We start from the raw sequence: 27,616 nt of genomic DNA, 5'->3' as shown, positions 1-27,616 counted from the left end.
CTAATGTCTGACCTCAAACCTTCTTTGTAGTGATTGACAGCCTGGGGACAAGGAGAGATGGCACTTTGTGGGTGTACCCAGTTTAATGGATAAAACACTGGTTTAAGTTACTGAGCTTTGACAGAGCAGGTGACTTTGGAATGAACACTGAATACATGACTGAAGACATGATCAGCATGGACAGGAATGAAGCCCACCAGCTCCAACTCTCACCTGCAGCCACCACAGATCAGATAAACAGTCAAGGCCCTCCATGTCCTTTCCTAAGAGCCCCTAGGGCCAGGGTGCCTGTTCTACAGGTCCCAACTGCACAAAGGTTTTAGCACATGGTTCACTAACTCAGGAGACTTGATCCTGTTTGATATTTGATGATGCTATAAACACAGAAATGGCCAAACCTACACAATTCAGGCTCATTTCCCAGAGTCAAATCTTCATTTTTCATTATTAAAAAAAATTACCACTGCAGTGGAAGCCAGCCCATGGTCCCCTAGAGGCACAAAAAAAAACCTCAACATAAAACAAACAAGATAATAAACCTCCCTCTGCGGAAGGAGGAAAAAAAAGTACCCAAGTGCATGTTTCAGTTAATCTTTATCTTTCTGTCCATAAGTAAGCAAAGAGTTTACAGTGCAAGTTGATTTCCACAGAACAAGGATCAGACTCCAAACACCAAGAAACAAAAAGGCTTCCAGAGGAATTCACAAAGAAATAAAGCAGAAAAGAGAGGACGGAAGAGATCATGAGAACCAGCAGATCCATGGGAGGGAAGAGGCAAAGCACGTGGGACACGGGAGGCCCCGTTCCAGCTGTGAGGTGCGAGTGCCATACAATCAGAGTCTGGCCCCACCAAATCACATTCTTATACATGAGATTCTCCAAGTGAAACAGACCCTGTTTACACCTGAACAGAGGTGGGGTCAGGATGGGAGTAGTGCTGGCTGGCAAAGTGGGTTGGAGATGGGAAGCAGCTTGGGGAATAACCTCTCTCTATTTCACATATTACTTATCCTTCAGATAAAAACTGTTCCAATTTTATTTCACTTTCTACTGGCCTGGGACTCCACTCTCTCTCTCAGTGCCCAGAGGAGGAAACCATCTGACTACAGGCCAGTGGGAGCCAGCAGCACACTGGAGCAGCTCTCTGGGAGACGATGGTCACGCTGTTACCACTGCAGCTGCGAAGCTTAGGCCAGGGTTACAAGTCACAGAGTGTGTCACACTGTCCCTGTACTTAATGTGACAGACCTGTTTCCATGCAGTCATGCCACTGGGCCTAACCTGTGGCAAACAGCTCATGACCAGCAATCCTCCCAAGAGCCTGAATAAAAGAGCACCAAGAATTATGCTTTAATGGAAAGGTCTCTGTTCATGACAGGACCCTTCATATTTCATTGCCTAAAGACGACGTGGATCTAAGACAGCAGCCCCTCCCAGCAGAACATAACATTTGAATCAAACTTCAGAGTGTCTCCACTCACCAATGTGTAACCCCACGATGCTAAACCAAGCCAGCAACAGCGATCTCCCACCAATTTCCATTCTGGCTTCCCAAAATATACACATGCTTGGGACCCAATACATTCAAGATCCAATAACTTGGTCAATAAGCAAAATGCCCTGAAGAATTCAACTTTGCCTCAGCACTCTCCACTCCTTAATGACATGGAGATGCTTTTCCTCCTACAACTTCCAAATTCCTCCTACAACTTCCCTGAGTGCCTCCCTCAAACCCTTGCCTTAACAGTAGTGTGCAAAAGACCCTTCTGCTCCCTGCATTGCATCAGCCTGCCAGGCAAAGATGGAAGGATATGGTTCCTTTCAAACCCAGGTGACGGTGTCCTTTCAGCTAGCGGGAGAAGACTTAAAAGCGTTCAAGTCAGGTCTCTTCTCTTTGCTCTCACTGAGCCAGTCCCTTCCTCCCTGTGTGCTCACAATGCATTAAACAGGGCTTTTAAAAGTAAGACAGGCTCCTTTGCAACAGTCCACCATGAAGGACAGGCTGGTGGGCTTGGAAGCCAAGGAAAAACTTCTGACCCACACCAACAAAACTTCTCAAGCAGCTTTCCAGGAAAGGACTAGAGAGATTCAGAACTGAGACACAAAGTTCTCCTTCAACATCTCCTTTCATTTAGGTGGGAAAGACTTCCCTATATGCAACTGAGACACCAGGGAGACACCTGCAGCCAGAAGGGATCCCTGGAAACTTTACGGAGCTACATGGAAGTAACTGCAGTTTCCAAACCCTGTCTCCTGCAGGAATAGCAGCTTCTCCCTTTGTACCCAATTTACAGCTAGTCTTTTTCAATTAAATGCTGACTCTGACCAGGGCAAGGACAGGGTCAGATTGCTTTCCAAACCACATCCAGAAGCAAAAGAGTAACAGAGGAGCTAAGAACAGTCTGATTTCTAGTGCAACCACAACAATGGACAATCCCTTAGATATCTTTAACTCAAGGTTCATGGTGAAGGGTGAGGGAAGAGAAGTGAGCTGGGGGGAGGGATGCCCAAGCAGGTCCCGATTAAAGCTTTAAATGACAGGGAGGTAAATGAAGTGATTGTCCTTTTGGTCTCTCAGCTGGATGTGAAATGAAGGAATAGCTGTGATGAAGCAGCACGCCACAGTCCTTAGATCCAGTGTATTTCTCTCAGTAGAGGTAAGTGTTCTCTTCAGACTCGTTGAATTTCAAACAGCTTAACATCTGTGTCATACCAGATGGGGGGATCCACATTCCTGAGAGAGAAAGACAAGAGCGACTTTACTCCCTGTGGCCAGTTACATAGAATTCAAATCTCACAGCCATGATTACAGGAGCTGGCTGCACAGTGTGCCTTCAGCTTTGCATAAAAGGAAATCACTGGTTGAGAGACAACACACCTTACAGGAATGACAGTATCTACAACATCCCACAAAGCCAGAGCTTTGCATAAAATCTCTGCACCAGACCCTCTGGGCAGCTTTTCTATTCCCTGCTGCTGCCAGTTCCCAAACAAGCAGCACTCCCAGAACAACTCCCTTCATGTCACCCACTCAAAGTTTTGGAACAGCTGATACACCCCAGTCTGTTCCAAGGGAAAAACATCTTTCTATCCTGTAAATATGAGATAACCCAGGGCTGGCTGAGGGCATGCAATTCTCTCTGTAGGCCTCCCAAAAGTCTGGAAAAGAGCAAGCCAGGCTGCACCCGGCTGGTTTACCTCAAATAAATAACTCCCCACATGTAGGTGCGGAACCACATGGCAGTGCCCGAGTTTGCCTGGTACTTGCGGATGAGAATGGGGTGAGGCACTGGTAGCAGCCCCACCAAGGTGCCATGCTGCAGGAACTTGAGGATCTCCGACTCATCCGTGAGACCCCTGCCAAGACACAGACCAGGAATATCCTTAGCATGTCCCACAGACATCTCCAAAACTGCTGCAGCATGAAGGACCAGCCTAAACAAACACAGATACTAAGCCATGGCCCAGGAGAACACACCCCCTCTCCTCTGTAAACAGAGTGGAGAAGGGATCAGACAAACAAGATGTTTGGCAAGCCAAGTAACAACTCTACTGAGCCCAGGATGCTTTCAATTAAACTTTACAAGGTTTCCCTTACAGGCCCCCAAATTCAATCTCTGCCAACCTCATATTGCTCCTTAAACACCACACAGCCCTTCCTTTCCAAAAATCTCCTTACTTGTCAATGCAGATCTTCTCCACCTGAGGGACCAGCACCTGTAAGAGCCGCATGATTGTCTGCAGGGGAAGCTTTGACTTCCAAGACATCACCTGTAGGTAGAAAAACAGCAGGGAAATCAGTACACTGCATTAGCAGGTTTTTACAGCTTTCTCCACAATCTCTGCAACAAATGAAGTTTACAATAATCACAAATCTGGCGGGTGAACTGAGTGCACAGGAGCAATACCATAAATCCTGGAGCACTAGAATTATGAGGCACCCAATAAGACCAGTGGGATATTGGTTTGAAACAGGAAAATAAAATATTTCTTTGCAGATGTCAGTAAACTAAAGTTCTGGAGCTTTGACCTCAAGTGCCTGTGAGGAAATGCTGCTCTGGGAAAGCCTCTGATGGCAGGGAAGGGGCAGGGTGTGTGAGGCATTTCTGCCACAACTCTTTCTCATTATTTATTTCCTGTGTCCAGATGCCCTTACCCAGTCAGGAGTTGGAGTCCACTGTCCACTGGAGGATGCACTAGAGAGACGCCTTCGATCCCTCCGGGAATGTGATGCCTCCTATCAATAAACATTATTTTTAACAAATAAAAGCAAACAAATGCTAATCACACTTAAGAGTAAGAAATACAATCCATTTTCTGCTGATATTCTCCCCAGATTTTCTAGACCACTACTGGGAAAGACAGCTCAGCCTGTCTCTAGAACATGTCAAACCCACCCAACCTTCATTCACCAAACCCACGTGCTCTCACCCAGAGAGTGGCAATATTTGATGAAGCTGGAGGACCCTGTGGAAGGTCACAGCTCCAGTCACCACTGTTGACACTCTGCTGGAACAATCCACAGTGACAGAGTTAAAACAGCACTGACAAGAGACTGTTCAGAAGCATGCTTCTTTCTTTTGGCACAGAGATGATATAGCTAACGGCCACAGATTTTTCAGCCTCTGTCTACTGAGTATCTCTGGGATTTTTTGTGTCCATTCTGGAATATCTTAAAGAGCATTTTTCCAAGGGTAGGCTCCCAGCAACTCCTATCTAACAACTCTTGCCTCTTGAGGAATGACACACTCAACCTGGCTTTCCATATTCATGGTGGGAAGGAGAGAAGGAAATAACCCTCTAAAACCACTGTCAATCTCTGCACAAGGTGAAAACAGAGAGGCTTTTTCCCTTAGCAATGCTCCCTGACCATTCACTGCTACTGCATAGAGCTGACTTCTCTACAAAACAAATGGGCACAGCACTTCCTTCCAACAGCCACCCTGCAGCTCCACATAAATAGACTCATTCACTCGTCACCTTCTCAACCAGCAACAGCCAGCTTGGGGTAGAGCTGTGCCAGTGCTTTTCCAGCTGGGGAACAGTTTGAGCCAGCTGCTGGACACAGATGGAATGAGCCATGATTATGTTTCATGGGCTGCTGGAAGAAGAAAACTTTCCACAAGTTCCCAGTCAAGATCTCATTTAATTACAACATAATTAATTGTGTGCTTAAGATGTCTCGCTAGCCACAGTCTTCACCTGGTACCAGGGAAGGCCAGGAAGGGTAAGAAAATTGGTCCTGGAGTATTTGGGAATTCTGTACATTCCATTTATTCAAGACCACTCTGAAGGCAGCACTTCAGCCCAGCCTTCATGGGAACACATTGTTCACAGCACCAGCGATTTAAAAGATTCTGGTAGAGCTCTCCATCCCAACGGAGATGAAAAAGAAGCAGCAGTAAGAACCTGAGTTGGAAACATCACGATCAGGAGGTTTCATGGACATCCTCTGGCAAGTCTGCACTCACTGCTCTGTCATAGTCTTTGTGTTAGAGAAAGCTCACTCAAGTGCCCCAGCTCTTGTGTCATAGCATAAACATGAAACACCCAAGATGATGCAACACCCATTCTGGACCACGTTGTGTCCCAGCACCCTGCACGTGTGTACACTGCCTTTAATGTGATGCCCTTCTTCAATGGGCCAACAGACCTCTTCTTCTAACCCCTCATTTTGTTCTCTTCACACACACCTAGACCTTCCCTGCACACCAGCATCCAGCCTTACCCCACTCCATGACTCCCCATCACTCAGGGCCACAGGTGGGTTTCCCTCTGGTGACAGCTGGGAAGCCTCAGGCTCCAACGAACGCATGGTCCCATCCTCTGACACCTGGGACTTCTCTGTGAGCTTGTCAATCCCTGTGTTCAAAAGAGGAAAAGCTCAGAAACACAAGTTAATTAAATAGGTTTAAAAGCTCTTCTCTACCCCACTATGCAGAGATATCCTGTGTCTCAGCTGATATTGGAAAAGCTCCCTTTTCAACAAGAGAAGCAAGATTTAGCTTTGATTTCACAACCCCAAAGGACTTTTTCTCTATGAAAATGCTCCCTGAGAAGGAGGAGGAACACAGGTTCACATGGATAGAGTTAATCTGAGGCAACAGGTCAAGATTAGGACAAATGGTCTTATGGACACTAAGTCTGAGAGGACAGAAACTCAAGGCAGTTTGTTTGTGATCAGCTTGGGCCAACTGATCTGAAACTCAGACTGAGAGGCAGTTAAGTTATTCACAAATGTAAACTCTTAATCTCTCCACACCCAGTGAAAGGGTGAGTCCACACCATATCCCACAGAGAAAACAAACCTCTCCTGTCCCAAAGGTAAACTAAAGCTCACCTGGAGTAGCCACCAGACTGGTCTTCAGTGTCCCTGGCTCAGCAGGGGCAGCAGGACGTGACCCTTCCATGGAGACCCCGTCCTGGGAGTTGGTGCGAGAAATGGGCTCGGGGGTTTTCTTCTTGCGCTGCAGCCCCTTCTGGATGGACTGCGAGTCCGTGGGCAGGTTGGCCAGCTGGTGAAAGACATTCCGCTTGCGGATAACAGCATAGACCAAATTGGAGTTCCCTGGAAATCACAGCAACAAAACGAGCAGAGAAGTAAGGCTCCAAGAGCTCTGCCAACCCAGCACAGCTCGCTGGGTACACAAAGTGCCTTTGTGACTGCTCCCACCCACAAAGGCAGTGGCACAGGGAAGAAAGAGCAGAGCTCAATATCCTCTTATCCATTACAAAGCAGTACAGAAAATTCAGTGAAATCTTTCCTAGGCTGGAAAGCTGACAAGAAATGGTTTGGTGAGGGATATTCAAAAGAGAAGAAAAAGGACAGTTTAAACCACATATTAGCATCTATTTTGGAAGAAAAGGTTACTAACTAAGGTTCAACATTCTTCCATCTTCAAAAGAACTCACAAAACAAATCAGGGCATTTAATCTGAGACACAGGCTTGAAATAGCAAAGCCTAAAGGTCAGAATTCTTACTGCCTTCAATATGGCACAGAACAGAATGAAACCATCCTCTAATATAAAACACAAATTACACCCACAAAGGCTGCTTTTGGATTTGGCAATTGCCACATGCAAGATTCCCATCAGGGAAGCAGAATGGCCATTCTTGATTTGCAAATTTAAAGCAAAACACTAAATTTTGACCAGGTTTAGAGACCTTACTTTATTATTTATTAGGCAAAAGACTGCTATTAACAGGGAAAGCATAAGGCATTTCCTGGAAAGTAGCAAATATCAGAACTTTCTTTTGATGAGGTGGTTTGGTCTTCAGCCCCCAGAGATCTGCCAAAGCAGAACTAAGAGGCACTTGAAAGTTGTTTTGTCCCATCACCTACATTGCTGAGCAACACGAGCAGTTTCACAGCAATATCCAGCCAGTCGCAGCTTATGAGTTACACACTCACTTTCTGTTTCTTTTCCTCTCTGTGCATGTCACCTTCTGCAGGAGGGCTGAGGTTATGCTGATAATTAGCTGCCATCTCATTTTGTTCTAACCAAATCTACCTGGTCCAGGACCCCAATGGTGATTGTGTACTAACCAAACTTACTAGTCCTATAATAGCTCATTTCTACACTTCTCACCTCCTCTCATCTCCTTGGACTTCCTCTGAACTTCCATCTGACATTCTCTTGGACTAAACTAGTGCAAACCCACTAAATAAAGCAGTCTGTTACCATCAAACTGGTACTGAATGATGTTGTTGAAAACTTCCAGCAAGAAGAAAACAAGATGGTGGTTCTGGACAGCAGAGAATAGGAACCAGGTGGTGGAAAAAGCCTCCAAGAGATGCAGTAACTTGTTAGCAGCCACCATGGAGAGAGACTTCAGGTATGGAGACACTGTGGAAGGCAAAGCAAATGAAAACTAGGGAAAGAACCAAGATGTATATATTCTCAAAAATACACCACTAAAAATGTTGCTTTTATGACCTTCCCACCCTTGCACTTCTGAGAAAGCATCATGGAATAGCTGAGCCAAATGGTTCCACAGAAACATTTCCAAATACAAAGCAAATGAAACAGAGATATTGCCTAGTAAAATGAGGCATTGCTGCTTTTACAGAATTTTGTTTAGTCTTACACTAGTAACACCATCTCTGCTGTGCCTCCCGAAAAGCTTCGCAACTGGAGCTACCTGGGCACTCACTAAGTCCAAGGGAAGTACCACCACTGTGAGGAGGTGGCACTCCCTGCTGGAAAGGGACAGTACTGCCAACTACCTTCACCAGGCCTGCTGGCAAATGTCCTGTTGCCTCCCCAAGGGAGCTCCAGGACTCTGCTGTCCCTCCTTCTGCCCCATCTGACCATGCAGGCAGATCTTATCTGCACTGGCCAGTGCCCTCCAGCAGCAGGGGAGCACAGAGAGTGGCACAGGGAGAGGGGAGTGAGAGCACTGTGAGCTGTGTTTTCTCCCCCCACGCAGTGCTCACCGTTCACAACGATGGTGAGCAGGCAGTCGAAGAGGGGCTGCAGCCGCTGGTGCCCGCTGGTGATGATCTTGTGAAAGACCTGTGGAAGGAAGGAGCTCTTGAGCAAGGCAGCACCTTACTGAAAGCAGCCTCTCAACCAAAACCAGTGCCACCCCCACACTAATCGCTTCCTGACACCATTCCTACCTAGGCATGGCCCTGCACACTCCACAATTACACAGGTGGGGAAGGCTGCTCTCACTGCAGACTCGCGCTCCAGGAGTACAAGCTTTCATTTACAAGGAATCCTTTGGGAATGTGATTAGGGCCCTATAACACTGCAAACAGAAACTGACTGTGAGCTGTTCAACAATGTTTAGGCAGCCTGGGACAAAACTAAACCACCAGGAAGTAAGAGACACCTTCACCTCCAATAGACTTTGACTCTGAACCCTTATGATAGCTGCTTGAAATGCCACAGAACTAATCATTTTACATTTGATTTTAGTGCAGACTTCTAACTCAAATGTTTGTCCTATTTTTAATTATATCCTCAGACATGGAAAGATTCAAGTGCCTTGTAACCAGTTCAGGCATTTGCAATCTTGGCCTTCCCACCTTTAGCTGGCATGTCCTTAGAGAAGTCCTAGGCATAATTAAAACAAAGAGATGATCTGAGATTAATGGAATGCAAGAGCAAAACACATAGCATCAAGAGCAGTTATGGTGGGCAGGTTTCTTCCTACTCCTTTTAATAGGAATCTCCTCTTGGAGATTTATCAGAAGCTGCTGAGAGCTTCCTCTCTGGCAAATGAGAACATGACAGAAGGGAAGCACCTGAGGCTTGTATTGCAAAGCACACAGCTGCTCATAGGCAGTGTTGTGGGCTGACTGAAAGGTCAATGAAACTTGCAGCTACCCAAAGCTGTAGAGCTGAGCTTGGTATCACTGTTGTCCTCACTGACAGATGTGCTCCACACACCTCTGTCTGCCTGGGACAGAGCCAGATCTCCTGCCTTCCCTACCAGCAGAGTAGAGGGCATGCACTCACCCCCTCATGACAGCAGTGCAGCACCATGAGGAGTCCTGTTCTTTGGGATCATTTAATGCAGATGGAATTACACCTCATGCATATGCACCCTGGCAGATACATCACCTCAGGTTAACAGTGTGCATCCCACACACTTCCTAGCTATTTAGTGGGCTTCCAGTTTAGGGAGGGCGAGTATATTGAAGGTGGACAATGATTTGTGGAGCTAGGAGGGTTCAAGAAGTGCTGGAGCTGTACTCACTATGATGAGCAGGTCAGCATGTGTCCCTGTGAAGACAGGGATGTCCATAGGCACTCGTACAGAATACGGCTTGTTCAGTCGCACCCCAAAGTTACGCTCCCCACTGAGGAGCAGGAGGATAAAGACCCCAATGTGCATCAAACCCACTCGTGCTGCAAGGAGAAAAAACAACAGAAAAATATGTCACAGAGAGGCCAGTGGAATTCTGTGAGAGGCAGTGAGAAGAGAGGAGAAACACTATGGGACTGATAAAAAATTGCACAGACTAAACCATCCTGATAAGGGACATCCCACACAGTGCTCCCTTCATTGTCAGCACCAGTGTCCTTCCCAAGCACATCTATGTTAAGTCTTATCAGTGTTACGTCTTGGATGCTTTTCTTCATTATGTTCTTAATGTAAACCTTTCATCATAGCAGTGAAGATCTGACTACTTCTCTGCACTACACAATGATGGAGTTATGCCTGATTTACTCCCTACTCTGCTTTGGCAAAGCAGATTAGTCATTTTTCCCTCTTCACTGGATCAGGGACACAATTTTCAATAAGAGGACTCAAAATGTTAACACATACTAAGGAAGGATTTCCCTTCCCGATATTGCAGGATAGATTGTGTCCCGATTCTAGCCCCCTACAAACATTAAAACCCAATTCACCAGACAACTCCACTCCATGTCTATAGAAGGTCAGGAACATGCATTCAAAATGCTGTCAACTGGTAGGGAGGAAGCATCTCAAAAACATTCTAGCCCAACTGTCGAGCACAAATTGTTCCAAATATTGAAAATAACCAACTTACACTGGTCCGCTCTGGCATCATTGAGAAAATACAAGATTGGGACAAGAATGTCCAGAACATCGCTGCTCTTCAGCACAAAGAAAAGGAATTTCTGGAAGAAAAGGGAGTATTTCAGACAATCATAAGCATATACCCTGCACCATCCACAGGACTCAGGACAGACAGTCTCTAGTTAATCAGTCTCTCAAGAACATTAGAAAGGCTGGTGTATGCACTACCTCATCAACTCCAGTGTTACTTGCAGAGTTATTATAATACCTGTTGCAGAACCTGCCTCCAGCACAGACCTTCAGGAGCTGCAGCCCCTCTCCCAGGCCGTCTCTACAGCCAGACCCCCAGCACCTGCATCAGTGGGGCTGATGACCACAGCATCCCAGAGCCACTGCCAACTACCCACCACAGCCCTTCACCAGGGCTTGCTCCAGCCAGAGTCACAACAGCCAAGCTGGGGTGAAGCTCAGCAAGAAGCAGATCCACACCTTGTTGAAGTCACAGAGTTTCCAGAAGAGAACAAGGAGTTCCTGATGGAATTGTATCTTCTTGGCAGAGTTTGGCAGGTAGGTCTGGACCAGCGGGTTTGATAACAAGCGAGCCACTCCTTTCAGGATGAACTGGAAATCCTGCCAACAGATCAGGAAAGAGACTGTGGTGGGCCCAGGGCTAATGCAATCATCATGAAATCAGACAGGGAACAGTGCAGGAGGGAACACGTTACCTCCTCCCGGTGTATCCTTGAGAGGTAATTCACAAACAGATTGTCTGGTCCGGGAGGCTGCACTCAAAGAAAAGGAGGGAAATGCTTACTGGCAAGGTATATTCAGGAAGCTGAAGTATAACCACCAAGGTTTCTCACTTCAGCTTTCTGCTCTGAATAATTCAGCTTTAAATGCAAAGAGACAGAGCACTGCATGGAATAGTAAAGTCAGGGGCTTTTCACTTACATGCTCCTGATTTAAGTCAGAGATCAAAATCTAGTATTTTGATCTGTATAGGTCTTTAGTGACCACAGGACTGAAGCAGGATTGGAACAGAGAGAGCAGACTGCAAGGGGAGTAGCAGTGCTACTCAACAAGCAGTGCTGGGTCCTACAGCTCAATATTCAATACAAGCTGGTGTGAGAGGACCCCAGTGAGTTCAGGAGAGCAGCAAATGCAGATTCCAGTATCACTCACATCCACATCATCCATGGCTGTGCCAGTGGTTGTGCCATCCACAGTGGGACTTGAACTGGTGGAGCTGTCATAGTCCAAGGTGACGATCAGCACCTGGGCCGCCTCCTCCACCAGGGGCTCACGGTAGTCAGAGAAAAGCAGGTGATTGTAAGGAATCCCATAACCCACAGGGTCGTAGGCACAGACAACGTTCAGGAGCGAGGTGAAGAGTGGGAGTGCATGTCTGAGGAGGAGAAAATGTTCTCAAGAAGGCAGCAGCAGGAAACAAAAGGCACTGCCTTGGACAGAGACAGGCATTTCTCTCCCCAGGAGCCTGGGGCCATGAAAAAACAATCATTTTCTCTAACCTGTGACAGCAGTCCATGACTGAGCAGCTCAGACCCAAGAGCCAAGACTCTAGCTCCCAGCTGGGCTCCTGGACTACAGCTGAGAGGGGAGGGGAGGTGAAAAAGGCCACGTGGGCTCCCAGAGGAATCATGTGCAAAATGTGAAAACGGGAAAGGACCTCAAAGCTCTCTAGCCTCTGGAAAGACAAAACTGTATTTCTTCAGCCTCCAGCCAGGTTTGTACTCCCCAACAGTGAGTGAGTATCACCGGAGGAGCTGGAAGTCCCAGAGGTACAATTTCACTAGAGGGCGGCATTCATCCGCCACCAACACCACACTCCCTTCCCCAAGGGAACAGCAGGGAACGGGACCTGCCATTTCCCGCAGGGCAGGGATCAGTCCTGCAGCAAACTCCAGCGGGCACCGTGCTCAGACTCTGCTGAGGAACACTCCTCACTAAGCTGAAATACTAATGGGGTGCACATGAGACAGGGACAAAGTAAAAGAACAGCCCCTGGATGTTGGAGGTAACAAGTCCTATGGTTACCCATTACCAAAACACTCCATGGAATGGATTTGAAGATATTTCTCCCCCTGGCACCCAGGCCCCCACCGTTTACCCTCACCTGTTCTCTGTAGAGCAGAAAAACTGTACCCAGGGGTTGGTGTTGCTGCTGTCTGAGGAGGGAGGCAGGTACATGGCCTCAGAGAAACAGGTCAGCAGCAGCTTCAGCAGCTCTGTCCTGGAAGGAGAAGTAAAGGCCTGGAGCCATTCAGGAGCAGGGACTGGGCATAGGAGGCACAATCACCACAACAACATGCAAGGAAGGCTCAGTCCCATCTAGAAAGTCCTTCTGAGGGAGAGCTAAGCCCATTTAATTTCCTAAGCCATACTGCTGTCACCGGCACAAAGCTAAACAGAATTGCTGCCTTACAAAAAAGAAATCCAGTACAGAGCTCCTTGGCATTTCTAGAACAGCAGTGTTTACCCAGTTCCTGCTGCAGACAGTCTGACTCCCACCTTACATTATGAAAAGCTACTCAAAAGGTCAGCTGGCTTTTTTTCTGTGTTGTCAATCCTGTTACCTTGGAAAGGAGCAAGCAGAAAGCTCCTTGGGAATCATGGATACTCTAGGAGGCAAAGAGAGCTCATCTCCCCCAGATCTCCCTTTCCTGAGCCCAGTTTCTTTCCATTTGGCCTTAGCAGAAGCTCTTACCGATTCAAGTCATGGATGTAGTTGGGCTGTGGAGAATGAGCAAAGCCCACTCCTGCCTCCCAGATGTACTCACAGCTGTCAATGGAGTGGATATCTTCTGCTGTGTCCTGTGGGAGAAATAAGAGGTTGAAGCACAGAAGGCAGGAGCTAGAATTGGCAACAAGGGTGCATCCAAGGCAGTTCAGCCCCTCTCTCTAGAAAAAAACAGCAGAGAAGCACCCAGACAATTGAACTGTACAAAAGCTCCCTCCCAGGCCTGAAAAAGCAGGTGCTGATGTCTTCAAAGAGCTCAGCCTTTGCAAGCAAGGGATAAAACACAGAGATAAAAGTACTGTGCATGATGGAAGGAGCCCACATTTCCAGCCACAATTTTAGGGCTGACTTCAGTGGGAATATGGGTCAGTCCTGTGTCTTCTTTGCCCATTGTCTCACAGTTCTTCCTCTTTGTGGCGCTGGTACTTCAGCCAACATCCACCATGACCTGTATCTCTGGGGCCACATGCTGCTCTGCCATGAACAGAAGATGATGGTACCCATCTCTCTGCTCTTAAGCTGCAGTCAGACCAAGCCCAGAGAGGAAAAGTCGGCTCAGCAAAGACTACAGAGGCTGCAGGCAGCAGAAGGGCAGCCAGCAGCAAGGAACACAAATCATTCAGAGTCTCAGCGTCTAATTCCAGTTGCCCAGAATTCCTGAAAAACCAGTCTGGCTGCTGCCAAGGGAAAAATCACAGGTGCAAGTGGTGGGGGGAGGCTCTCCCAGGAAAATCCATTGTCACCCTGACTTGTGCAATCCATCCCAGGTGACAGCACTGGACAGTAAGTCCATCTGTTTCAGCACCACTTACTCATAGCACATGGGTAGCTCTGATCCAGCCTTGCCCCTTCAGCCCCAGGTGACAGATTTCAACTCTCTACTACTCAGAAACCCAAAGCAATCAATTTAGTACTCAGATTTGTCACAGAATTTTGCAGCCATCAAACATATCATGGTTTAGCATGCTCATTTTTAGTTTGTGTCAGATCTATCCCAAAAAGGAGAACTGGTTTTTTTTTGTTTATAGACTGAACCTACAAAAAACATGAGAGTCACTTGCAGGGAAAAAGGAGGAAGATGCACCACAATCTGTTCTCTGTTCTTAGCACACCTGGTAGAAGATCCCTGCTTCAGGAAACTCCTCTGAGGTACAGACAGTCACCACAAGGATTAGAACATATTTAAATGTCTTTGCTGCCACATACAAAGAGGGAGAAGAGGTGGAAAGACACAACAGAGGCCATCTACTCATTCAGATCACAGCACATATGAACAGACAAACAGCTGCTTCCTGCCCCAGAATGCACCAAACTGCCAGAGAGAGGAACAAGGTGCTAAAGGTCTCTGTTCTGCTGGCAACAACAGAAGAGCAGTTGTTTGCCAGCATAACCACCTTTTCCTGAGAGGTAAGCTGTAGAGTGGGGGTTAGTTGCCAGCCACTCCATTTGAGACTCAATCACACTGCAACAATCCCCAGAACATCTGTCTTAGAAGCCACAAACACCATACCACGAACCCAAAATGATGATCAATATCACTCACTGTAGGGTCAAGCTCAGCAAATCTGTATTTTCCTGCCTGCAGGCTTGCAGAAAGATGCTGGGGTTTCCCAGGGTCCCCCCACACCATGCACCTAATATGCCTCTATACAGATAATCTCATGATTCAACTTCCAACTCACCACCGTGCTCCTCCGGTGGCTCTGGACAGTGAAGTCGGGACAAAAGAGCAGATCTGTGACAGCGAGGAGCAAGGACTCGGCCAGTGGCCGGGCATTTTCATCATCTTCATCTCCCTGAAGTGACAAACAGGAGAGCACTGTCAGTTCAGGGTGAGCAAAGAGCACACAGTAACACCAATATGCCACAGCACAAGAAGATACACTCCCCAAAACACATAGGGAGACAAGACATTACACAGGAACAGAAGGGAACAAAAGAACAAAGGAACAAAAACCCAGACAGTACAGGAAAGAAATTTCCCCCTGGATGGTGCTGAATGAACAGGAGCAAGCTCTTTAATGACAGCAAACTGAGCAGACAAAGGTCTGGAGATGTCAGGGAAAAAGAAGATTAGCACTGGGTACACCTTGCCAGGTGGCTTGGCTTATTGAAGACAAAAGGGAAGAGAAGCATTGACAGAGGAGAGGGTGTTACATTCATGAAGGAGGGTGATTTGGATGGTGCATGGAGACAGCAATAGGGAGAAACCAACCAGCAGCAATAAGGTAAAAAAACCCTCAAAGTTCTTTCTGCATGGGCTGCCCAAAACTGGAGGTGACAGAACAGGGTGAGGCAGTGTGCATCAGGCAAGTGGCTGTCCCAGCCTGCCACAGCAGAGTGAGCAGAGAAGACTGTGCCATCTCCAGCATTCAAAGAAATCTCTCCAAGCACGCATGGCTACTCCTCTGCAGCTGTTGCCACGGGAAACCTTGCCAGATCCTGCCTATCAAAGAGCATCCTGCCTGGGAGGCTTTCCCACCACACACCGGTGCTGGAGGGAAAGGCAGAGAGCAGGAATGGCAGGAGCTTATCTACCTCAGCCAGGCCTCTGTCAGCCTGAGCACAACACACAGCTCTTCAATCACAGCAGGCAGCTATGGAGATAATGGTCTGTGTGGCTCTGAATCTGTCTTGGTGACCGCAGAGAGGATACCACAAACAGAGCCCGGATATAGGAACAGGCACACAGAGGATGGATGGAGCCAGCAAAGATGCTTTGACTTCTGCTCACAGTCAGAGGTGAAATGACAACCATTAGGGTCCAAGGGGATTTCTTTTCCAAGACTGATCTTTACTAAGAGTATCTCGACTGCCAGAAAAAATGTCCCTGCAGGCTGCAGGTATACCACATCCTAAATGGTGACACACAACAAACCAGTAGATATGAACACAATACAGACTCCCATAGAGGAGGGAGAAGCCATGGCTCCAGGAAGCTCTGCCATCCATCACTCCATCATGAAGCAGGTGAAGCATAATCACAGAGATACTTACTAAGTGTCCAGGCATACCATCATCTCCAGTTCCCAGACAGAAATCAGCCACCAGACAGCAAAGCTGTTGCCCCAGATTAGATGTGACCCCAGCTTCCCTAACATCTCAGGGATGTATTTGTTATCCCAGCCTTACAGGTTAAATGACTGAGCACACTGAACCACAACAGCTCCACCCACACTCAGGAGGGGTCCCCAACACAGTACACATGGACTGGGCTGGATCACCTTGGGGTGACTCCACCACTCAGGGGCTGAGAAACCCTTTTCTAGGTGCTGAACAAAGTGGAAAAACAGGAATAACAGCAGCCTGGCTGGATCAGAGCACCAGGCACCCCTGCATGTTCCTTCCCAAAACATTGTTAAGCCTCACCAGCAATTCCTGACCCCTGCAGGGATGAAAAGACTGACAACCACCACCCTCCCAATCGCACAAGTCACAAAGCAGGACTAGCAAAGACTTCCCTTTTCATCACCTAGAACTTCCTTTTGATGTGCCCTCAGGCAAACCAGATTAGAGGTGACAGGCAGAGACAGCAAAAGGTGCCACTTTACACTGTACCAACCACTGCCAACCCTTCATAACTGCCCCCAAAGACACTGCACTGCACTTAGACTCAAGAGAACCACATACTTCAGTACAGGCACACTGACCTGCAGATCAGAAACTCATAGGAGAGGGCTCTCTATGCACAGAGCAGCTGCTGAGGGAGCAAGAAGGCAAATACATACTCCTGGTATAATTCAGCTGTGCTCTCAGTGCTGCTACTCCTCCTATTTGCAGAAGATCCTAAAGCACTTTCACCCCGCTCCTTTGAGAGATGCAAAAGAGCACTATTGAGCTTGCTGTCCAGACAAAGAAATGTGGGGAGGCTGAGATACTCCCCAGGGTTATGCACTTCACTGACAGAGCCAGAAACACAACCACTCTTTAACCACTCTTGCTCAGCTGTGGGCTTCATCTCCCAAGTTAGGCCCCTGGCTAAACTGTATCACTCAGCTCATAAGCAGGGTATTGAGTCATGATGCCAAGAGTTTCTCTGGCACCGTTCACTTTAAACATGACATTGTAAAATCAGTGCAAACAACACCCTGTTGCATTTTGATTTGAAACTTAAATCAACTGTAATTAATGGAACAAGGACATTTCAGTCTAAGAAAATCATACAGCCTTCACTACAGCTCTCATATTCACTAAGAGTCATACCTCCAGCTGTACTGGAGAAGTCTTTCCTCACATATCAGTGTTCTCCTACATCTACACACACAAATGAAATATCCAGAAGATGCAGCAAGAACCAAAGGAAGGGAAAGAATTTAGAAAGTGACACCTAATTTCTGACCACATAGAAATAATCAGAATAAAACTGCCCCCAAATACACACAGTGTCTTCTCACTGCAGCCACCCCATCACCCTCCAGAAAGAAGAATAAGTGACAAGAGACAGACCCCTCCTCGGCCAGCCCCAGGGACAGTTGACCAGAAGAAACCTCTCCAGTCTGGGTCCTCAAAGATGTAAGGCAGGATACGGGTGAGCAGCCGACAGCAGTTCAAGACAATTTGTCTTTCCTTCTCTGTGTGGCAGCCGCTCTCTGCTCCCTGCACCAGCTTCTCCACAGCCTGAAGGAAACAAAACCAAGGAAGGCAGCATTAGCCTGGGCACAAGTTAGCAAGAGCTAGGCAGGTCTGTCCTGCTAGTGATCTCACAGATCTATAAGCAGTTCTTGGGAGTCCATTTGCTCTCAGTTTAATGGCACAGTGGCTGTTTGAAACTCTGTAAAAAACAGGGTTAATGATTTTAAACAGACCTTCTTGAATTTCTGCTGTTTCACTGCAAGAGACCTCAAATGCCAGGGCTAATCCATGCAGCACATGTATGGTGCCACGTGAGACAGACAGCCAAAGCACCAGAAGGCTCCTTCCAGCACTGCTCCATGACACTATGCACTGAAAAGGGCAGATGAGATTAATCAGCTGCAGCAAGTACATGAGATGCAGGCAGGAAGGACCAAGGCAGCAGCACTGTGCTGCATCGAGGGAGGCGCTGGCAGAAACACACAGTCTGACAGTTCTGTCTGTGTGATTACAGCAGGGACCTCTCCTGACTCAGGAGGTGGCAGCTAAGCTGCTGCCTGTGTTATGTGTAGGGATACAGCCTCCAGCAGCATCCGTCAAGGTCCTGCTGCAGAAGAGAGTGGTAGCCCAGGTTTCCCCACTGCCCCTGTGAACAGGACTGCTGCTCTGAAAAGAGCTTCTGGACTGAGACTCTGCAGCCCATCCAGTGGCTGCTGCCACGGCCAGTGGAGGGTCACTGGGCTTTTCAGAATAGATGAGGGTCTCACCAGGCAGCAACTACAGCCACAGGAGGCAGTGACAGGAGGTTTTACCCACAAACAGAAAAAAGCAGTCTCTTCCCTCCACGGCTGCCCCCACTTGCTCTTACTCCCTGATCCCAAGGGGAAACAGAGGGGAAATGAAAGCCAAAACATTTAACAAGGATTCACCTTGCTGCTTTTTAATTCATTAGGTCATGTGTCCCTGCTTATTTTCATGGCAGACTGCCTGGGTCACTGACTCTGCCAGCCTGCGTCACTGCATTAATGGGTATTTAAGTGCTGTTTGTCCCAGCCTGTCACACACTAACTGAGCTGAACGATTTCTTCAGGCACACTTATGACTGTACAGCCTGAATCTCCAACCATGACTGTAAATGACATTTCTTCACAAACACACAGTATTGTTAAGTCCAGTGGCAGATTGCACATGGCACAAGTCAGGGTTCTCAGATGGGCAAAAGCACTGCTAGAGTGGGCCCCTATGATACTGATATCCCAAGATCTACAGCTCATGCATAAACAGTCCTGCAGTGACAAGGCCTCCCAACACACCTGTTTCCAGTAGGCAGAAGAGACTGTATTTTAATCTTGGTTTTAGAAGAAAGAAAACACAGAGTCAAAGGGGTTACAGATCTTCTAAGCCCTTCTCAACTCCCAGATAGCTCATTGCCAGAAGCCAATACAAGGGAATAAACATTGCAGTTTTCCTCATGTTCATATTTTTTTCTCAAGTATCCTCTACATGCATCTGTCTACAATTCACAGTCAGAGGTACCTTCACTATGATTCAGTAAGTCTCATTCACATACTGTAGAGGAGGAAAGAAAAACAGGATGGCAGCAACTATTTAAAACTGGAAAAGTGCCATTCCAAATGTTTTAAACTACAAATTCAAGGCTAGTCTTGGCATGGCTCAAATCAGGAGTATTGTTAACACCTGCACTTTCCCAGGCAGCATAACTCTCAGGCTGTTGTTCACCAGCTTGACAATTTGCCAAACCTGGCAGGGTAGGAAATGCTGTTCAATGTCCCTGTGCTCCATACAAGGATGTGATAACACCAGAAGCAGCATCAGGAATGTTCTGTTATCCCAGCAGAACAAAGAAAAGTCTTAAGATTATTTTTTTTCCTCAACTTTTATCCAGGCCTTTGTGCAGTGACAGTCTGCACATCCCCCTGGGATCTCTCAGCTTGAAGCCAGAGTGGAGCATGGTGAGGTACAATTAGGTGCGGACAAGGAAGAGGATGTTTCAGCCTCACCACAAATATGCAGCCTTGCTACAAAGTCCCCTGAGCAAGAAGCAGTTTATAGATATAGAGCAGGTAAGACCCAAGAGGACAGAGCGAAGGGGACAAGAGGAAGGGGACAAGAAGAAAAAGGCTCCAAACTGATCAAACACCAGCTATGGTCTGTCCTAACCTATAAGAGGAACGCTGAGGAACCCTCAGAAGGAGACAGGGACAAAAGCAAGAACATTCTGTGGTACAAGGTACCTGTTATCCCTTGGAAACCACAGTGCTGTTGATCCAGGGACACCCCTGCTATCACAGCTCCAAAGAATAAAACAGCACCAAACTTACTTTGTAACACAAAGTTGCCAAATTTGAAGGCGATTCTTCTCTCACTGCTCGGATCTCTGCAGCTGGTACAAGAGCAAAGACATCCTGCACTGAAGTGGCTGTGTCTGCCCAGAACTGGTCCCAAAAGGCATTATCCGTGGCTTCCACAGGCTGTGGAGAGACAAATGTGGTTACAGATGTGGAACTACCATTCCATGCGATCCAATCATCAGCAATTATGCCTGACTTGCGGATGGGATGAGGCAAGAAGAGGTTCAATAAAACATATTAGCACTGTTTTATATGTCAGCCTCTGTTTCCAGGGCTTAGGATGATTTATCTCCCAAACTGAACATTCCTGCAGACATACAGGAGGCTTCATGTTTGTCTGCAACTGCTGCTAATAATCCAAGATCTTCATCACTGCACATGGGCCAGGCTGTCCGTGTGCACTCTGCCACCTTCAGAACAAGTCAAGGAAGCCCTGAGTGTGCATTGGAATTACTTCTGTTGTAACCAAAATCTCAAGGAAGTAATCAGGGACATCTCATTAGGGCACAAACAGAGCCATGGAACTGACAGACCCACCTCAAAGCACTTACAGATAAAATGCAATTGATCTTTCTGAATCAAATATTTATAGAGAACTGGACTCAGTGCAGCTGGTCGCTGCCAAGGCTTTGTTCTTAAAAAGCACTAAGTGTGCCATTCAAAGAGGAGATGGAAGAAGGAGACCAAAGAAAATCCATTTCAAACGTGTGGTCTCAGAAGCTCAGCCCCCAACCCAGCCCTGGGAACACACCTCTTTCTACTACATTTTCTGCTAATACTTGCCAAGAGATAGGCACTGCCCAAACACAGCTGCAAGTGCTCATCCCACCCAGGGGTCCAGCTACAGGGGCAGGATAAATACATGCCTGTTTATGACAAGCAGTGTGAAAGAGATGGACCCATGATTGCATTCAGAAGAGGAAAATGTGAGCTTTCCCAGGAGTTTCACCAGCCATGGTGTGGACATGCTGGCAGGTCAGAAGAGCTGCTCACCTGAGCACCCCCAGCCTTTGGCTGGGGCGAGGAGGAGCCTCCTGCCTGCGACCAGCACCAGCTCCAAAGCAAACAGCAGCGCTCACTAAGGGCAATAATCAGCACCACTGGGTGGGTCTTGCAGGTCAGATATGAAAGGGGCAAAAATATGACCGTGTGTTTAATTGAAACAACTCCTGCCCACTCCCAGATGTGCGGTAGAAGGCAGGAAATTTGTCCAGCTCTGTGCTGTGTCTAAATGCAGCTCAGATGCCACTTAGGGGTGAACAGGACATTCACAACTCTGACACAGGGAAGTGCTGCATTGCCCTGTTTGCTGTCACCTCCTGAACTAACAGCCCCAGCCCACAGGCATGCGATGTGTCACCACCACCGCAGGCCAAAAAGTGAGAGGGGCCAGCTACCTCAGACTGGTACAGCAGGTTATTGCCCTGCAGCTCTTTGCCTTAATGCTTCACTGCTGCTGGTCCTAGTCCTTCCAGTCATGCAATGAACCAGCCCAAACAACCCCCCAGTCTTTAAAAACAAAACCAGAAAAAAACTCCTGTGTGTTCAGACATCTTATTAAACTCAACCCTAGTGTTGAAAACATAATTTATTTCACCTGGACATCAAAGCAAGACCCCACCAAACCTCTTCCCAAGGGAAGAGCAACTTTTCCCAAATGGTTCAAGATCACAGGTCCTCAGAGGGGATCTGTAGGAACAATCCAATCCAATATTCACAACCTGACTTTCAGCTGAGCATGTGAAAGAGCTGAGCTCTTTGTAACCTGGGCATGAAAAGCTTAAATGGAATGGATATTTTGCACATCTCGTCTCTAATTGTACTCCTCAAAAAGAGCCAAGTATTTGGAAATCTGATCTACGTACTGCATGAAATACCCCACAAATCCTACACCCTATTTCAAACCACACACCACAACCTCATGTAGAACTGCCACATGTACATCCTGGCTGCCTGCCACAGCCACTCCCACTGACGACAGCAAGCAGCAATTGCTGCTAATTGAGCATCATGCATAAATAATGCCTTCACTCTCATCTAGAGGGGGAGCAGAAAACCATTTCCCTTCAGTAGACACTGATCCCTTTACCTCCCACTAGCCTGAGGCCTCCTCAGAGGTTGAACACAGCCTCTGTTTTACAGATGGCAGCCCAACACAGATTGAGGAACTCTGACTGCAGTCCCTTGGAGCAGGGAAGCACAGGGGCAATACCCTGAGCTGCAACGTTGGATGTACAGCAGCATTCATGCTCTGCTGCCATCTTGGCAACCAGATTACCCTGAAACACTGGTACCCTGCATTTTTAATAGCTGCAGCAAGTCAGCTCTTCATCAACAGATGGTATCCCATGTACAATCCTGGGACATGGATTCAGTACTGAGTCATTCACATCCCCACTGCCCCCCTGTTTTAATTACAGCCTGGCATCATGAAGCTACTCAATCCACATGATATTCACCTCCTTGACAGAACATTACTGGCTGTTTTTAAGCTGATTGTTTTCTGCATGCAGCATCTCTGAGGATCTAAATATCCATTTCCTCAGCTGAGCTCACCCAACAGACTGTATCCAGCCTCACAGAGGAGAGAAATACAGACCTAGATCAGTCTTGTTCACCAGCTGGGGATATCTTCATTTGGAAATGTCAAGATTTAGGTACAAGTGTTGGTACAGCACACGCTGCAGTCACAAATCCCAGAGCACTCCTAGCCTTGACAGTGCTTCAGCCAGAGAGCTCATGAGGAGCTGAATCCTCACCACAGGTAAGAAAGAGCCTAATGTTCCTCCAGCACAGTGCAGATAACCAACTCTGCACCAGCAGAGCAATGAGGGTAAGAATTGAGGGATCAGTAGCTTGACTCTACTCTGGAAACACAACTGGCACATCTGGAGAGCAAAGGATCTCCTGACCCACACACATCTCATGGCAGAGGCTGCTGAAGGTACAGAACTGACTGGCAGAGAGACTCTGATGCCCCAAGCCAAGCTCCACAAGGGTGAGGTAACTGTAGAGCAGAGTGTTGCTGAGGATGCAGTGGGCAGATCCGAGGTGATGTGACAGAGCGGGCAAGGAGGGAGACTTTTGCCTTCAATTAAGACCTTTCACCTGCACACTGGCCGAACAAAGATAAAACCAGTCATTCTGGATACCTCCATTCTTTGTTTTCTACTAGTTGTAAATGTCGTGTTTCAGGTTCTTTGAAGCACACCACACACATGCTGCTGAAGTTAGGAAAGGAAGACGCTCAGTTTGCAAGCCTCATGCCAGTTACTGAGCAGAGAATCACAGCCTGAGCAGGCAATCCCCTGACAAACAGGATACCTCACAGGAAACAGGAAAACAGAGAGGGCCTGACCATGTCCTAAAAATAGGAAAAGCTCCCAAGGCACAGTCTCGCCTATTTGTTACTGTCCTCAGCCTGACACCAGCACCACCTTCACTTTCTCTTTTAGACACAGCTCCTCACAAACTCCAGCAGTGTGTGTGTGCGTTTGTACCTCCTCCCGACCAAGAGCTCTCTGTGCTTATGACTTAAATCAAATGTCCATTCCTGACAATTCCTCCAACAGGCCCCCACTGGAGGACTGTCCTAAAACTAATTCTAAGATTGCTGCAGATCATCAGCAGAGAACAAGGGACAAGCAGCCACTAGCCTTGCTCAGTGTGTACTCTTTTTGCTTCTTGCCAGCATGCCAACTAAGCATCCCACCAGCCACGGCAGCAATCCTTTGGAGCAGGGGCTCTCCTTTATCTGGGGCTCAACAGCAGAGCAAGTCCCTCGTCCCTGCCCTGGGTTTCCAGCCAGTACTGCACAAGCTCAGGTGATCTGTTACAGCAGTTGCTCCTTTCCACCCCAAATGTGGCAGAACTGTCATGTGGCATCACCATTCATGCAGCACCTGATTGAGCTTTAGATCAGGTAACCCTGCAGGGCCAGGGATTAGTTTGAGGCAATTCACACATCTTTGTACCACCTGTTTGTGCAAAAGGAAAGCCTCTGGACAGACTTATTCTAAATATGAATAACTACTAAGATTTTATCCCTCCAGCCAAGGACAGCACCTCTACACAGGCTTCAGAACAATAATAATTTTTTTTTTCTATGGGATCTTTGCAGTCAGCAGTGCAGAATCAATGAGACTTCAAGTCTACCACCAGTTCTCTGCTCTCACAGCAGAGACAGTGTTGCAAAGCAAACTGGGAAATGGGATTTGTAGAAGTCTGGCAGGGAAAGACCAGGACAAAAGTCAGCTGTGTCAAGTGTTAGTTACAGCTTTGCTTTTAAGACAACTTTGCTTTTAAGACAACTTTGCTTTTGATCAACCTGAGACTCCTGGACAGCTGAGTCAAGCTTGAACACTGAAAGAAATGGTCTGCCAGGGACCAACCTTTGCCCAAGCACAAGATATGCTTTTATCAGACTCAAGCTAACAGCCCATTGTACTCCTGGATTTCCACACCACGGAAAAGGAAAGGACTGGGGTTTGTCCCTCATGTTTGAGTCTTCTGTCTCTTCAAAAGCAGAGGCATAGCTCCCATTAAAATCTAACAAGCTGGTACACAAGATCAAAATTGCTTATCTTCTGGCTGGTTGCTGGCAGGAACCCCAACTGATTGGGAAAAGAAAAGGTGGTTCCCCTGCAGTTAAAGCTCCCAGACCTGCAATTGACCAGCCCTGACGAACTGTCATATCCTCAATCCATGTTCCCTTCATCTGTTAAATAGGCAGCCCTTTTATGGGCTGTTTGGGAGGGCTCACACATTCTCTATTATGAAGCACATCTGTTTTATTATCAAAGGGACGGGCCCTACCAGCATAATGTGTGCAGAGTAATGTAATATATACATATAATATAAAAAGCCTAAAGACCATTTCTCCATCTGTGACTATAAATATATATCTGTAGCATAAGTTAATTTCTTCCTTCTGGTAATACTGCTGGTTTTAATCACTGAAATAATTCTGAAGTGATTTTTCTTTTTTAATACTCTTACACCTTTACAGTTTCTCTTTGGCAGTTAAAAAATCAATTAAGTCAATTCCATTTGCGTCCAGACTTGGTTCCACTTTCAAGTTCTGGGCACCACATGTGCTGTAAGCATTCAAGTGTTATGTTCCTTACAGATTTATTTAACTTTTTTTAAATGCTCGCATGGGAACACTCATTTTTTAATTAAGAAAAGTCTGGAGATTATAAAAACTTATTTTTAAGAAAAAATTAACTTCTGTGCCAACTGTAAACCTTCACCAATGAGTGAACAGTGACTTTGGCTCAACCACTTCTTCCCAACAGAGCCTGAGGAAGACCTCACAGTGCATTCTGAGCTCAGAGTTTCACGTTACAGATGATTTGGCGAAAATCTCTTTGTCCAGCTCCCTAATGTCAGAGGAGAAGGCTGCAAAGCAGGAGACAGGCTGCTGAGAAGCAAAGCATGTTGTGAACCAATAGCTTGGAAAGATTTGGCTCTGTCCATTACTGCAGCCTGGTTTTGCATCCAGGATCTCATGGACCAGGAGGTTTTGCTGCTGGTAAGAGATCAGAAGGCTCCAGGAGAGCCCAGTCATGCGTTCTGCACAAGCAAACACTGGTGCCCTTCTACAGAATGTAAATATGGGAGCGCCAACACCCCACCCTTTTCCACATGCAGTCAATCTCACCTAGATCACAGAGACATGAAATGAATCCAGCCAAGAATGAAGCTTTTACTCCTTCCTTTTTATTCGGGGCCCCAGTGAACCTTCTTCCCTTACACAGGTCGATAAACCAGGGGAGGGGAGCGCTCTCGCCTGGGCTGCTGATCCAAGGGATTGCCTCACAGGATTTTCTTTGTGAACAGCAGACTGGGCAGAGCCCTGTAGGCTTGATTTACCACCCCCCAATCTCACTTTATAAGCACATTTCCCCATGAAGGAAGGACAGCCCAAAGCTAAGGATACTCTGAACTATTTGGAATGCAGAAGAGACTTTGGAAGAACCCCTTAAAACATTAATTCCCCCACTTCTCTCTTTACCTACATTCACAGCTAGTAGTTTTTAAAAATATATTCACAAAAGCCATTCTTTAGCAATGCAGATAAATGTGATACTGCTTTAGAAAGTATAAACATGTTTTTTTCCAGTCTCTTTCACAGCCTTATCCATCTATAATTCAATTCCCAGTAATAGCCTCTGCCTCTTGAGTTTTCAGAGATTTTCTCCTAACACCCTTTACCCCTTTGCATCCATACCCTTTTCATGTGAATTCATTCCCCATCTTTAACAATCTTTCTGCCATGACCCCCACGTTTTCTTAGCAGCTGCCTTACTTCTAAAGGTGGATCATAACAGCTGTTCTCCACTGTAGCTCAGAAGTACACAAGATGGGACTCCTCAAAAGAGCAAAATCCCTCTGCTCCTTAGACAGAAGGAGATGCTACTAATTTTCTGCAGGTCTGCTGCTGCTACTGGGCACTCCACTTAAAACAAAAATTAAGCAAGCTCCCAGGACAGGCACAACATATGTTAGACCTCTAGACAGCGACCCTCCCTTCACACAGCCCTCACTTTCACTTAACTCCTTCTCCACCTCAGCCTGCAGAAATAAAGCCATAAGTCAGAGATGGAAATATCTGCTGCCAACAGCACAGCTGCCCAACAGCCCCTTCCATCAGATATTACCTAAAAACAGGGCAAGGTTCTCCACCGATTATGGGCGGGGGTGGGAGAAAGGATACAGAAAAGGGAGCAGTGGCAAACCGTGTGATGTAAACCTGCAAGCGGAATACATTAAGAGCTGTGGACATCCCTTATGACAGTAGCGTCTGCTCTGTTAACACAAGACGCTGTTCAGCAAGGCACAAGATGTCACCAGAGGCGGTGACAGGGCCCGGCCACGTCTGGCAGCTGCCCCGGGGACCGGCCGGTGCCCCTCCACAGACCGGTGACACGGCGATGGGCGCAGCCTGCCCTGAGCCCCAAGGCCCCGGCCTTCGGGCACGGCCTCGCTGGGAGAGCCTGGCCAGGGCCGGCCGTGACTGCAGCCCCGCTCCCGCGGGTCCCCCAGCGCCGGCCCCACACGCAGGGACCGCGCACAGGAGCGCCGGGGGTGTCTCGGCCAGGGCCGGGTGTGAGGGGCTCTTCAGGGCGGCGATTCCCAGGATGGCGCGGCCCCCCTCGTCGCCCCGCCCGAGATGGCGGCCCTCACCTGGGTCTTGGTGGTGAGCTGGATCACCGCCTTCCTGAAGTTGAGCTTGGAGTCGGCGCTGCCCATGGTGCGGCCCGGCTGCGGGCAGGGCCGGGCAGGGCTGTCCCCTCACGCCGCCGCTCCCCGGGCCGCCGCTGACGCCATCCCCGTCTCCGCACCGGCGGCTCCCGCTGCCTGCCTCCCTCCCTCCTTCTGTCAAACCGGGGCTCGCCGGCCCCGGCCCTCCC

At 47.6% G+C, this 27,616-nt stretch overlaps 1 protein-coding gene across 2 annotated transcripts; it reads right to left on the bottom strand.

The window, feature by feature from the left end:
- Positions 1–577: 577 nt before the first annotated feature.
- On the bottom strand, positions 578–27,616 carry HID1 (HID1 domain containing). 2 transcript variants are annotated; one of them, XM_071452603.1, is made up of 19 exons: positions 27,390–27,616; positions 20,172–20,321; positions 17,704–17,874; positions 14,940–15,053; positions 13,225–13,331; positions 12,634–12,750; positions 11,682–11,904; positions 11,225–11,281; positions 10,989–11,129; positions 10,510–10,600; positions 9,711–9,862; positions 8,440–8,518; positions 7,685–7,849; positions 6,341–6,568; positions 5,729–5,862; positions 4,157–4,237; positions 3,680–3,771; positions 3,199–3,357; positions 578–2,734 (listed from the first exon to the last, which is right to left on the bottom strand). In XM_071452603.1, the coding sequence occupies exons 1-19, from the start codon at positions 27,453–27,455 to the stop codon at positions 2,671–2,673; spliced, it is 2,391 nt and encodes a 796-aa protein (XP_071308704.1). In that variant the 5' UTR covers positions 27,456–27,616; the 3' UTR covers positions 578–2,670. The 2 variants fall into 2 exon arrangements, with proteins under 2 accessions (XP_071308704.1, XP_071308705.1); XM_071452604.1 differs by lacking the exon at positions 20,172–20,321.

This window comes from Agelaius tricolor, unplaced genomic scaffold, assembly GCF_023055355.1.
Source record: "Agelaius tricolor isolate 1412-34295 unplaced genomic scaffold, bAgeTri1.0.p SCAF_35, whole genome shotgun sequence".
Taxonomy (NCBI): Eukaryota; Metazoa; Chordata; class Aves; order Passeriformes; family Icteridae; genus Agelaius; species Agelaius tricolor.
The sequence above is the reverse complement of the archived record's forward strand: the minus strand, read 5'-3'. Positions and strand labels throughout refer to the sequence as shown.